This window comes from Trachemys scripta, chromosome 3 (genome assembly GCF_013100865.1).
Source record: "Trachemys scripta elegans isolate TJP31775 chromosome 3, CAS_Tse_1.0, whole genome shotgun sequence".
Taxonomy (NCBI): Eukaryota; Metazoa; Chordata; order Testudines; family Emydidae; genus Trachemys; species Trachemys scripta.
The window spans coordinates 90,553,403-90,567,881 of record NC_048300.1 but is presented as its reverse complement, the minus strand read 5'-3'; the positions used below and the strand labels follow the sequence as shown (position 1 = coordinate 90,567,881).

The window sequence follows — 14,479 nt, the reverse complement described above, 5'->3', positions numbered from 1 at the left end:
TATTCAGTGAGACTCTGAATTGCAGTTTTAATTTTTACTGCTGTACTTTATGTATATGAAAAATGGTATGTTAACAACACTTAGCTCTACCTTGCTTTCCCTCTTTCAGGAACTCCTGTGACCCCTGTTACTCCAGCCAATGTGGTACAAAGTTTACCTGATCCTTGGGTGTCTCAAATTGCTAATACAGATACACTTGCTGCTGTTGCACAAATCTTACAGAGTCCCCAAGGCCAACAGGTAAATACTTTTTGTAGGTAATTAGACTTTTGTACTGTATGTAGTCTACAGTGTTTGTGTATGATAGATACACATGAGAGTATTTATCAGTGTTGTTAATTTATTTTTAAAAATTTGTCCTCAGTATAACCAGTTCATAGAGATCATTCTCCAGAAATAAGTTTGAAGCAACATTTAACAATTCTTTTTATCCTTTTTGAAATTCTCTTGGTTCACTGAATGTATCCAAGAAGGTGACATCAGATACCAGAAAAAGCTTCATTGCAGCCCATACAATGCATGGTATTTACAGAGGGAGCCTTCTAGCATATCTTCAGTGAATCAGGAAGTAACAAAATATGTTACCTTAAATGATAGTTGAAACTTATTTCTATGCTGAATACATCCTGTAAGTTAAAACACGTCTCTATGTAGTGGAGGATACTCAACATAGACGTCTGTGATTAACTCAATTCTAATTTTTCTTTTGCGGTTCACCTTTAAATATTCCGTTTACTTTCATTCTCAGGATATTCAGGAAGTTATCAGGATCCTTAATATGACTCTTGGTCTACATTTTCAAAAGTGTCTGAATTTGGGTACCTCAGTGTATGAATGCCCAGCTTGATACATCTTAGGTACCTGATGCTGAGAAAATGCTGAGCATCTGTTCTCTGAAAATCAGGCCATGTCAACATTCCATAAGTTGGACACTGAAAATCAGTAGCCCTTTTGAAAATGTAGGCCCTCATCTTCAGGTAATAATGGCATACACTGCTACTCTGGCAGTCCCTACTATCCCAATTTGAGTGGGCTGCAGTGGTGGCCCTGTATGTTGGAGATGTTCAATGGCTGCTATGTTGGGGCACTAAAAATATCCCACCCAAATTAGTGAGTAGGGACTGCCACAGTATCAAGCACCAGTCCTGATGCTGCCATCTCAAGGGCTAAAAGTGCAACCGTTTTGCTGTGTTCAGATAAGCCGTGCCATCTGTAACTGACCAGAAGTCTGAGGCAGGAAGATTTTTAGTCTGGTTATGACTCAGGGAACTTGTCAATGGGAACTTGAGTGAGAGGGTACCGGAGTGAGGTGGAGAGCCTGTCAAGAGAGGTGGGGCAAAAAGGTAACATGGAATATGGGAAAGTAGGATTTGGTAGGGGTGGTGTCCTAGAGAAGGAGAGATGTAAAGTAAGAATGGGGAGATATGGAGTAGGAATTGTATGAAAGCTCAAAGATTGCTGGCCAGAGGATACTTTAAAAAAAAAAAAAGGAAGGAAGAAGAAACAACAATAAAGGAGAAAAACTAGACTGTGCAGACCAGAAGGGAGTTAGTCTTTAAAAGATGGCAGAAGGTACAGAAATAGCTTGTGGATCAAAAGGTAAGAGAAAGGAAAGATGGGACGCAGTAGGAGTATGGCAATATATATTGAAGATAACATTAATATATAGAGGAAGGGAAAACGAGGTCTTAGGTAGTTAGATGATTCCCTCCTTCATATTTTAGAACTGTATTTTGTAGAAACAGTAAAAGGAGAGAGAGATGGTACCCAGCAGGAGTATAGAGACAGGGAGGATGGCGACCAATCATCCAAGATTTTCCCATTCTAGGGCTTCCTCCTCAGCTGCTTCAGTTTGATTCCTGCCTCTCTCAGAGCAACACACAAGAAGTTGACATCAAATGGTGGCTAGACATGGCCATAGTCTCTTAAGCACACACATGCAGAAAAGAGAACACCTCAGCTGTATCCCTTGCAGTCGGTTCTTTCCCCTGGGTGCCTTAAGAAATTTTCTGCTCTGACTGAACAAAGCCTCCACCCTGTTAGTGGAATAAAGCAGTGGCTGAAGCGCTTTGTGGCCTATGACAGACAAAATCAGCTGCCCAATTTCACTAAAAGGGGAGACAAACTCCCTCTCAGCAGCAGAGGCTCTCTACAAAGCATTAGTGGAGCAAGGCATCAGTTCATGAATTTTTGTGAGGTTCTACAGACTTCCCAGTGGCTCTTAGTAACAAAGGGTCACCATCTTCAGGAAGCATGACACCAGGGAGAAAGAATCTGACTATCCCACTCATCAGCTTGAACCTTTAGCGAGCTGGAGGTTGAACCCTAAGAAAAACTGAGGCTTACAAACTAAGTTCACTAGGAGTAAGATCTTTGACAAAAACTTTTTGTATGAAGTCTTAAGATAGTTGGGATTCCAGTTCATCCGGCTGGAAAAAAATCCTCTGTCCTGCATTATGTAGAAAAAAATTCCCACATCAGAATTAAGGTGAGAGAAATCGAAAAGGGGTACTCTGGCCTCCTGAGGGCAGTATGGGCTGGACCACTCAGAGATGCCCAACCCCTTCAAGAGTGCCGAACAAGATCCAGAGATTTAGGGTACTGGGGTCTTATCTCATGAAAGTATTGAAGCACCTACTCCTTCTAGTCTGAGGTTACCTTGGGGAAAGCCTCTTTCCATATGGGTGAGCTTCTTTCCCCTTTGCACTAGCAAGGTGGGTAGATACTATCTGAGGGGAGCTTCTTCACTTGGTAGATTTGTAGTTCTTTGCCCTGAAGGCGCTTTTCAGGTAGTAATAATTTTATTTCAGAAGACTCTTCATGTTTTCCTGTAGTCTTCCATATTTAGAATTCCGTAGTGGTACATCTATCATAGATTTTTTTTTTCCAAAAGTCACAGCTTCTTTTCACCTAAATAGGACACCTCCCTTTAGAGTTTGTCCTAATCTTAAACCGGAAACAGACATTTTTGACACACCTTGGATCTCAGGGTGGTCCTTATAGTGTACTTAGCCTAGAAACCTTCAGAGAAACAGAACCCCATGTATCATTCTCATTACGGCTCAAAATATCTTGTTCTGTAATGGCCAAATGATTCAAGTCCAGTTTCCAGGAGATTTATAAGACTGTAAAAGTTCCTTGTCCATTGAGATTTGTACCCATCCCAGCAGAGTCATGGACATCTGGGCTGCAGAGGGAAGGCGTCGTTAGAAAAGATTTTCAAATTTCCCTCTACTTCTTGTTTTTTAAACTGCTCATTATCTGCTTAATGTGCAGATGCCACCTTTAGCTGCAGAGTGCTTAGACCACTCCGTTCAGGAGAGTTGATGGAGGCCTTTGGGGTTCTTGTTCCTCTTATTACCCATCTTGTGCCTTCAGGGTCCCTCTTCTGATTCAACCATGAGTCTCCTGTTCTCCCTTCCTTCCTAGAGTGTTTTCTCATGAAATACTGCTGTACAGAACCCAGTATCTGCTCTGTCACAAGATGAGCCACAAAAAAGCAAATTATATTCCCATTTACTGGCTAATTTGCTTTTTGTGACTTGGTTGAGACAGCACAAACTCCTCCCATTGTTAGACTTGTTAAGCCCAAGCTTCAACATGAGACTTGCCTTGTAGGCAATATAGATACCCAAGTGCAAAGCCTTGATGTAGACATGCTGCACCAGCATAAAATGGAGCATGTACCAGTGTAACTTATTCTGCATCAGTGTAGCTACACTGGTACAACTTTTCCTAATCTAGATGGGCTCTTAAGAGGGTAGAGCAGGCTAACAGATTATTTTACAGATCAGAAGGAATCAAACTGGAGAAGCAGAAGAGGGAACCCTAGAAAGCAGAAAACTCCTGGCTTGTGATTGGTCGTCATCTACCTGTCAGCGAATTAGGAGGTGGAACCTCATGTCTACAGTATCTTGTCTGAGCCGCAGAAAACAAATTAGCCAGTAAGTGGGAATATAATTTGCTGTAATTACCAACAGACTAAACTGAAATTATAGCCCTGAGATAGATGTACTACACTGGTGAGATCTTTATTCATGAGAAGGGCAAAAAGCTAGCTGAGTTATTTTTTTGTTAATGTAGTTATCGCTCTCTTTCTTCCAGCTTCAGCAGTTAATACAGACACTGCAAATACAACAACAGAAGCCACAGCCTTCACTACTTCAAGCGCTGGATGCTGGTCTTGTCGTTCAGTTACAGGCCCTCACAGCACAACTTACAGCTGCAGCTGCTGCTGCCAACACACTTAATCCACTGGAACAGAATGTCTCTTTTAACAAGGTAGAAGTTGGAGGACCAAGTTTGAAGAAATGCACTTACTGTTTATATTTAAAGTCTTCACATGGGTTGTGTCTCTATCTTTAGTGACTTCTTAAGAAGTGCATGACTGTGCTACAGAAAAGTTTTTTGCACATAGGCTTTTCCAAATACAAAAATTATTTTCTTTAGAGAGAGTTATACAAATACACAAATGATGTATTTTATATAATTTAAGGGCAAAAGACATTTTTTAGAAGGCTAGAGTTAATTTCCATTAGTAAAGCAAAGTCATTGTTGTATTTCCTTCTATAATTGTGTAGAAGGAGGATCTGAATTAATGAGTTTGAAGATTATCTGCACAAGAAGGAAGGTTGGGCTTGTATGTTTTTGCCTTCTCCCCTCACCCTTCCTTTATGGCATACAAAGAAAGTCTGAAAGGTTTTCTCAGGGGAAAAAATACTGTAGAAATTCAGGTCTTATGTACCCTAGTTTTCCAATAAGACTATAGATCACTGGAGAATCAGTAGGTTTGTTACATCATAAATACCCAAGGAAATAACTATAATTGAACTTCAAAGTTCAACTATAATTGAACCATAAATATAATCAGGTTTACATTCTTAGCAGGAGGATCATATGAAAGCTAGCCCTGTGACACCTAAACTTTAGAGAGGGATTTTGTTTTTAAAGGGACAAACCTAATCAAAAAGACCCCAAAAGTGAGGAAATTAAAATCCTTAGACATATTATGGAGGTTATGTAAGTATGCTGAATAGAGCACAGAAAGCATGCATATTTTGTTTGTTTGTTTTTAAAAGGGAAGAGGGAAGCCAAGAAGAAAACAGAGTTGAATGGCAAGGTAGATGAGTGTACAGTAAACTGTGGTAATGGTAAAATGTAATGTTAGGAAGGTTTGGAGGAAATTTGAAGATGAAATAACCAAAGACATAAAAACAAGTTATTTCAGTCCATAAAAAGCAGGAAGTCTGTGAGAGGATAGTCTCTACTGGATTATTAGGGAGTATAAGGATGTCGTAGAGAAGCTAAATTATCTTTTCATCGGTCTTCACCACAGAGGATGTTGGGAGCTACCTATCCCAGACCATCTCTTTTCAAATAATTAGCAGAAAGAATCCCCAGACAAGTGTGAAGCAGTGGTAATATCTTATAAGTCTGTGGTAGTTAGTGTGGAGTAGGCTAAGTGTTTGAGTGTAGACAGCTATGACTAAACCAGACTTTGACATGGCTGACCTAAACCAGAGTTTTGCCTTAGCAAAGAGGTGTTAGGCTTTGTCAGCCATTGCTCAAGTGCTCTGTTCCTAGAGTGTCTATAGCATCTGTAAGAATAGAATGGTAGTAGGTGTGGTGTTGGGGCTTCACAGTTTAGTTTGCATTGAAGAAATGGTGATACCATAACTCTAATTCGTGTTTTCTGAAGTGGGTTGTGTTACCGTAACTCTTCGTTTCCTAGTTTTCAGAGGTTTGAGTCTAGCTGAAATACATTCGGGATAGACATGAGACACCACAGGGCAACTTTAAATTTGTGTATCATTTAAGCCCTTGAACAAATGACCAGAATGGTTGAGTATGAGTCGTGCACTAACTGCTTACTAGAGTCTTTTCATCTTCCCTCTAATTAATGTTAATTTCCTTGACAATACTTTAAAAGTGAAATCAGTCTGACTGTAAATTCTTTGAGATAAGGACTACTTTTTTGTTCGGTGTTGGTAAAGTACCTAGCATAGTGCCTAGTCCATGAGTGGGGTTCTTAGGTGCTACAATAATACAATTAATTATTAAATCCCAAATGGCTGAGATTAGTTTGGGAAGGATTGGCTCTCCAGGTGTGCACCAAAAAGTCATAAGAATGGGTGATTTTTGTAAACAGATTATTTGTGTATGGGGAGGGAGCTGTATCTCTGGAACTGCTTGCTCAAGTGACCCAAATTTAGACCACCCTCCCTGCATCCCCATGAGATGCATCAAATTTCAAGACAAAACTGAATTCAGTACATGCATTTTAAAGCACCTAGAATAATGGTCTTTTAATAGTAAGTGATTTTCAACCTTAACTAAGATGAGGCACTGTGAGAGATCTTGGTGTCAAAAAGGTAGGTACTGGAACAAAACGATAAATTAAACAGGGACAAATCACCAGCATCAGATAGTATTCATCCAAAAGTTGTTAACAGAATATTCAGTCTCTTAGTCTCTGCAGAGGATTGTAGGGTAACATATTGTTATATCTATCTTTAAAAAAAAGTTACCTAATAGTAATTATGGCAATTATAGACCCACGATCTTTAGTTTAACAAGAAAAATAAAAAATGAAGTGGAATGTAAGCTAGGATCAAACTATACAGCTTCTGTATAGTAAATTGTGCTTGTAGAACTTTTTTGAGTGTCAGAATGGTCATGAAGGAGAACCACGTGAAATATTTATCTGGACTTTCAGAAAACCTTCTGCTACTACTCTGAATGGCATCCCTGTGGGTACTCCACTTTAGGTGCGCATGCACCCATGCGCTTTTAATCATAGAATTTGGTGGTAGTGCCAGTTCATCCTGCACATGTGCCCTACATCCTTGTGCCCTGTACCAAAGCTATATAGGGCTGCATAGGTGAACCGCCCTCAGTTTCTTCTCAGCCGCCTTCAGTCTGAGATGGAGTCTAGCATATGACTGTTTGCTCTGTACTTGTTTACCTCTTTTATTAATGTCAAGCTATATAGTTAGCTAGTAGAGTAGAATTTAGTGCCTTATATTTGGAATGTTTGTGCCTTTTTTTCCTTTTCCGGGAGAAAATTTGTTTTTCTTTTCTTTTCCCCTCTTTCAGGGTTTGAATAATGTTTTTCTTCTGTCAGAGATGGAGATATCCCATCTCCTAGAACTGGAAGGGACCTTGAAAGGTCATCGAGTCCAGCCCCCTGCCTTCACTAGCAGGACCAAGTACTGATTTTTGCCCTAGATCCCTAAGTGGCCCCCTCAAGGATTGAACTCACAACCCTGGGTTTAGCAGGCCAATGCTCAAACCACTGAGCTATCCCTCCCCTCCCTGAGCTTTTAAAGGTGCCTCTTGTGTTGAAGAGCAGTCCCCGTTAGTACAGACATGCCCACTCCATTCGTTGTTTGGGAGACTCTCACGTTCCTAGCAAGTACAAAATCTGCTCATCCTTTGAAGGAAGAGCCTATAAAAACAGGGAAATGAAGTATAGACTTTTAATGATGGAGCAAGTCTTAAGACTGGCTTCAGACCCCTGCTCAGGGAAAGCCCCTTTACAGGGACCTTCCATGTCTGTCAATGCCCTGTTGTCATTGAGACTATGGTCACCAAAAGCTTCCAAGGGGGAAGATGACTCAGGTCTCCAACATTCTCTCTGATAGAGATACTGATAACTGTGTCACTGGTACTGAGAGCTTCCCACTCTTAAGTATAAGGAAGGGGATAAGACGAGCAAAACATCAGAGTGTTCTTTTTTTAAAGAAGATGCAGTCACCGGAGACATCAGTCCCTGAGAGACGTGCTAGTGAGGCTCTGGGTACTTCGGGTATTGTGGAGCACACTAAGACTTCATCTGAGCCCCGTACCTTCGTGATAAAGAGCTTGGTACTGAAGATGACTATTTCCTAGAGATCAGCTTCAGTGCAGCCCTTGACACCCTTGGTACCAGCGTCAGTGCCTCTCATGGCCTCTGCAATGTCATCGGCACTGATACTGAGTTCTCTTGTATTTCCAGTAGCACAGGAATTCCGGTACCCAAGGAAGCTTGCGGTACCGAATGAGCCTGAGTCTCCGCTCCTTGCAACCTCCGGACGCCTCTCAGTACCAAGGTCTGCTGGGCCACCAACTGCTCATGTTTCTGGGAGACCTGCCTCTCCTCTTCTCCTTCTTCAGCTATGCACTGGGTTGGGGGAAAAGGGGGATTGTCACATCCTTTACCATATATAAGGATCATTCTGACTCCAGACTCTGAACTTTTGATTCAAGGATCTCACAATTTATTCTAGGAGATATTGTTCTCTGTTGCAGATGCAACAAAGGCAGGGCACCAGACCGTTGCTTTCCTTGGGAGGACCAGTGCCGGATTTCTCTCCCCCACCTCCACTCCCACCCCCACACATTGTAGTCTCCTCCATTGGCCTTATTGAGATCCATGGACAATGTATCAGCAACAATTTTGAGGGACCTCAACTCAGTCCCACAGGGAACCCAAAAGACTTAATTATCTGGTACCTTCCATCCCTCCTCCCCATTCTGTGAGCCCCGGGGGACCTTTGAGGAGAAAGATGCAAGATCTGACAAGGAGGTTACCCCCTTTCAAACAGCTTACAAACACCTGATAAGGCAGTAATGCCACCATTGCCATCATTAGCTGATGACTTCAGGCAATTTCAGGACTTGATGAATTGGGTTGCTGACATCTTGCAGAGTCCCCTATAAGTAGTCCAGGGTTCCCATCACAAGCTCCTGGACATATTGTCCATCTCTACCTCAGAATGGGTGACACTGCCAATTAATGAAGCCCTCCTTGAGCCAGCCAGGTCTATCTGGTAAACTCCCCTTTCTCCTCCACCCCCATGTAAGAGAGCTGATTTTTAAAAAAAAAAATACTAAGTCCCAGCCAGGGATTCAGAAAAGTTTTTATTCTTTCACCCAGCACCAAACTGTCTGGTCATGGACACAGCAAAAGGGGCAGGCAACATATCCAAAAGGCCAACCCTTATAATAAAGACAAGAAACATGTGGTCATAAGAGAGACAATCAATTGTGGAGGATTTACTTTTCAACGATTAGAAGTTTTTTTGCAGATTCCTCAGACACTTCACACCCTAAAAGACTCTGGGGCAACACTTAGGTCTTTAGGGTTATACGCACCTGCGAATAAGTGAAAATTTAGCGAATCTCAGTCGGCACAAAGATCCCACCCTACTAAATTTTCCACCTTCCGTAGAACACCAGACATCAAGATTTTCAAAGAAAAAGCCTACAACTACTGTGGCTGTGTCATCTCAACTTTCAGTGTCTTCAAATGCCAATTTTGATGTTTTGGTTGAGAGTCCAGACCCCCAATGACCAGATTCTCAGCTGCATGACACAACCTCCCTTCTTCAATTTTGGTGCCGCCTTCCTCTATTTCATGAAGCATGGGCGGCTATAACATTAGACAGATGGGCATCGGAGGCCATTTTTTTGGATTATGCTATCCAGCTTTTCTCCATCGAACCCCCTTTCCCTGTCTCTACTCAGAAACACCTCTCATGATCTATTGCTTACACAGAAGATCTCATCCCTTCTAAGTCTAGGAACCATAGATGCCTGAGATCTGCCACTCAGACTAGTACCAGTATCTATGGCATCTCATTCCCTCTGTTGGCAGGTATTCTTGACTATATGTCCAATTTAGAGGAGTATGACGGTTTAGAAGCAGCAATCCTTTCTTGACCAGCAAGAGGGATTGAATATTTCTCAACTTCTCCTGAGGATTTGGTCATCTCACTTGTTTCACCAACTGATGATTTCATATTGTTCAAGAAGTTGCTAGGACATATGGTGGCAATGAAAATGAAAACTGTCCAAGAAAAGACTCACTCGCAGTTCCAACACCCAGGAATCCAAGAATACAGTTACATTCCGTATTTTGTTAATGATGGGCTACTGGAGTTTACCAAACATCATCCTTGCCCAGGGTAAACTAGATTCCATAACTTAAATGTCAAGAAGGCTTTGACATTTTATTTGGTAGAAATGAGGGCTTGATCCCTTTACATTAAGGCTATTTTACACTGCACTTATACCCAAGCAAACTTAGTGCAAATGAGAACACTAGATGGGGACGACTCTGAGTTACTATACAGAGTATCTGCCTAGGAGGTCTTGCCCTCATGTTCAGGGTCTAACTGATCGCCATATTTAGGGTTGGGAAGGAATTTTCCCCCAGGTCAAGATTGGCAGAGACCTGGGTGTTTTTTTTCCTTCCTCTGCAGCATGGGGCCCAGGTCACTTGCAGTTTAAACTAGTGTAAATGTTGAATTCTCTGTAACTTGAAGACTTCAGAACCATGATTTTAGGACTTCAGTAACTCAGCCAGAGTTTTCAGGAGTGGGCGAGGTACTGTGGCCTGCAGTGTGCAGGAGGTCAGACTAGATGATCACGATGTCCCTTCTGACCTTAAAGTCTATGAGAATCAGGACCTTAGGCATTTAGGAATTGAGCAAGACTTCTTGTAGCCTTTGGAGATCAATGTAGAGGGAATGCCATTTATATTTAGTGCCTGTCTTAAGTGAATTAAGCTGTGCACCAAGACAGATATGTTGTACCTTACCTAGGGTGTCAGTTGCTCAGGGTCTTAGACTGCACTCTACTATGGCTAAAGTGTCATCTGAGGCCTTATATAATGTTTTCTTCATATATAATGAAGAATATGTTATATTCTATAATGTTTTCTTCATTGAAATCTACAGAATTGCTTCCTGGAGTTCTGTACACTCATTTGCACAGCACTACTCTTTTTACTTCTAAATCTGATGCTCACTTTGGGAAAGTAGTTCAATAGAATCCTCACTTAATACGAGCTGCATAGCCAGCCTTTTTTAGAGGTTTGTATCGTTTGCTAAATTCCTCTAATTTAGAATAAGCAGAGGCCACCCTGAAGAAGGAAAAAAGCTATTTACTCATGTTAACTAGTTATTTAAGATTACATCCTCTGTGTACCTCCTTACCTTCTCCCCTCTCTCTAAATTCCGCTTTCATAAGACTGGTGTTTAGCAGAAGGAATTGAGGTGGTTGGTGATATAACTTTTGCTGAATGTTCAGTGCTGAGCAGGAGCGCCGCCAGCTTTTCTGCCGCCCTCGGCGGCGGAAGGTCTCACCCCGAAATGCCGCCCCCCACAGAGGCGGCGGAAGGTCCCGCCGCCGAAATACCGCCGCGGTCGCCGCCCCCCAAATTGTAGCACTGCGGTCGCCTAATGGGTTGCGCCGGCCCTGGTGCTGAGAGAGAGCACTTGTGAGGCACTGCAAGTGCAGAGACAACACTCTTGAAGAACTACCACAGTATCCAAGGCAAATAACTTGTGTTTCTTAATCCATATATTTTGTTCGTATCTTTGATTTTTTTCCCCCCCTTAAAATTAAATCATTATTGAAAGAAATTCCTTGGACATCCACAAGCAGTATCTAATAGGTAATTCTTCTTCAATGCCATGTTTGGTGTTGGCATTGGCAATAGTAATTGGCTGACTGCTAAAGGAACAAGCACGCAAACACACAGATTATATATATAATGTTTTACCTCAGGAGAGTAGTCATTTATTTACTATTGGGCAACGCATGTTCTTCTTGGATTAACAGGCAGAACTTAAGAATGATGCAGCCAAGGGTTTTCTATTTAAAAGAATGGTCCGTTTTCCTACATTAAGTCATTACAGAAATAGAAACTTCCTGTTTTTAGATTATGAAGTATTTTGTATGGTTTGGTAGGGAACATGTTTTAAAATATGCTCTTTCTAATGCTTGATTCATTTTCTCCTAGAAGCTGATGGACAGGTTTGATTTTGGGGAAGAGCCTGACCTCAGTGAAGAGCCTAAAAAAGAAACTCCCAATTCCCAACTGTAAGATCAGGTTACATTCCTTTTAAATTAGATTAAGTTGATCATTTTTCCTATTAAACATTACAATAATTGAACATTCACTGTGAAAAGTAGACCGGCTGTCTGGTCCTTCAGTATATGTAAACTACTACACTGGAGCAGTGGTAACAGAGAACGATTTACATGAATTTGAATGATAGACATGTATCTGTTTTAAATGTTTAATACAACATCTCTACCATTGCATGAGAACCCTTCAGCTGGATGCCTACCATTTTAAAACAGAGAGAGTGAGAGTTTGATCTGAAGATAGCGTTCTACTTAGATACAAAATTCTGCAAATTTTATTTGTCAAAATAATGCAATATAATCACACCAGTTTCAGTTGTTTTGGTAAGTTATTTAAACTACAATACTGAAAAAATTCACTAACTATTCAGCATCTTCTGAACACATGAAAGTTAAGTTGCAAATACTTGGGAACTAATACATTTCAGTTATAATCCTGGATTTTCATTTAAATTACATTACAGAACACCAAACGGGGCAAAAAAAAAAAAAAAAAAAAAGGTAGAATGTCATTTTAAATTGCTCAGGCTTTCACACATGAAAGTCATACAGTTTTGCTAATCATTATCTGGACCTAGCTGGGTACTTTGGGAAGTGCTTGATTCTGATTGTCCTGACATTTTATTGACTGCTTGGTAAATGTTTTATTTGCCCTCAAAGGCGTCTTTTTTTTTTTAATGGATAAGTAAAAATCTAACCCCATTGTGCCACTTTGGCACAGGGAGAAAGCGCGAAAGCGCATAGATCTTCCTAGCTGATTCCCTTACTGTCCTTCATTAGGCTTTACTTCACTCTGACAATGTAAGGGCTTTAAAACTTTTACAGGTTTTTATGCTCCTGGGGGAATTGACTGAGAATGGGAACAGTTAACTAACAATAGAATAATTAACCATGTTACTATGCAGACAGGTTGATACATTTCTGCCTCAGAGAATGAGATCAATTAACCATCAAAAGGAACATTAACAAAATGTGGTGTTTTTTTTACAAAAGCTATTTTCTTTAACTCGCCTCTGGAGCAGCAGTATCAAGAAAGAGGGACAGAGGCCTTGGCTACACTCGCGGATTCACAGCTCTCTTGCAGCACTGCAAGTACTCCACCTCTCCGAGGGGAATAGCTTGCAGCGCTGCGAGTGAGCGTGCAGCGCTGCAGGCGCTGATTACACTGGCGCTTTACAGCGCTGCACTCGCTGCACTCGGGGGGGGGGGGGGGTGTTTTTTCACACCCCTGAGCGCAGCAAGTGCAGCGCTGTGAATTGCCAGTGTAGCCAAGGCCAGAGTCTCTCTTGCTTGTTGGCCCTGTGGTGAGCAATGTCTCTCCTGCAGGCATGCACACGGAGCCCCCCTCCCCACGCAATGATTTGCGTCTCAGGCATGCTGGAACAGATGCGCGGCCTGGGCTGCCGGGAAAGAGACGTGTCCCCGTGCAGATTTCTTTTGTGTTTTTCTGCGCGGGGGGGCACAGAAATATGCAGGCCATATGAACTCTGCGCCCCAACATGGGCGCAGAATTCTGTTAGGAGTAATTTAGAGTAAGAATCTTATATTTCACTTGGAGGGATAATAATTGTAACTAAGGAGTGTGTTAGTAAGTTGTTCATTTGTTTGAAAATGTATGTGTCGCTTGCTACTTTTTAAAATATGAAATTTTGTTTATTAGATTATTTAGTCTAAAGAGAGAAACTTCCATGCTAAGGGTTTTTCAATTATTTTATTTTAGGCCTCTAGTATCAGAGTCTGTGAACAACTCACTTTTTCATCAGCTAGCTGAACAACTACAACAACAAAATTTAGAACATCTCCGACAGCAGCTCCTGGAGCAACAGCAGCCTCAAAAGGTAACTACTCCATCTTGTGGTTATCATAGTAATTGATTCTAGTGTTCTTCCACAAAAATACATACTCTGCTTCAGGACAGGAAACTGTCTCTTCTTCCTAATACTCTTACTCATAATAATAAAACTCTGACTAATTACCTGGGCAAGGCTTGCAAAGTGAAGACGTGGAGCAAGTGAAGGCAAAATGCATAAAACAAAGGAAAAAAATACAAAACAAATGTGAGCTATACATTTTGTACTTATTAAATTAGGAGAGACTAGCCGTCAGCTGAACTGGAGACACGCTTCACTTTCAGTTATCCTGTCCACTTCTTAACTAAGAGGGTTTTTTTTTTAAATGATTTCCCTTCTTTCATGGAGGGCTGGAAAGATGGCATGCTGCCCTGGCTTGAAAGAAAAAAGGGATAGTTAAGTTCACTTCATTTACTATCTGTATCACATTTAGTCATGCACAAATCAAGAACATTTCTTGATAGATTTCTTTCTTGTAACTAACATCTTGACATAAAATACTACACAGTTTCATGATTTGTTTTGTCTTGTTTTATCTTAAATCTCACACTGGTCCAAAAGGTTGGAATTAAATGAAGATTTTTAAATTAAATTTAAATTCGTATTGCATTTACATCACAACAAAATAATTAATCATGAAAATGTGTGGTTCTCGATGGAGCTGATTACAATAAGTTATCGATGACTTATGTACCAACAATATTTATATATTT

At 41.0% G+C, this 14,479-nt stretch overlaps 1 protein-coding gene across 1 annotated transcript in view; it reads left to right on the top strand.

Moving 5' to 3' along the window:
• SCAF8 (SR-related CTD associated factor 8) overlaps positions 1-14,479 on the top strand; it is a gene marked incomplete in the record, with an annotated part of 87,224 nt that overhangs the window by 45,009 nt on the left and 27,736 nt on the right. The window contains 4 exon segments of the mRNA XM_034765349.1: positions 110-240; positions 4,105-4,281; positions 11,789-11,868; positions 13,637-13,754. Of these exon segments, the coding sequence (XP_034621240.1) occupies positions 110-240; positions 4,105-4,281; positions 11,789-11,868; positions 13,637-13,754 (506 nt within the window).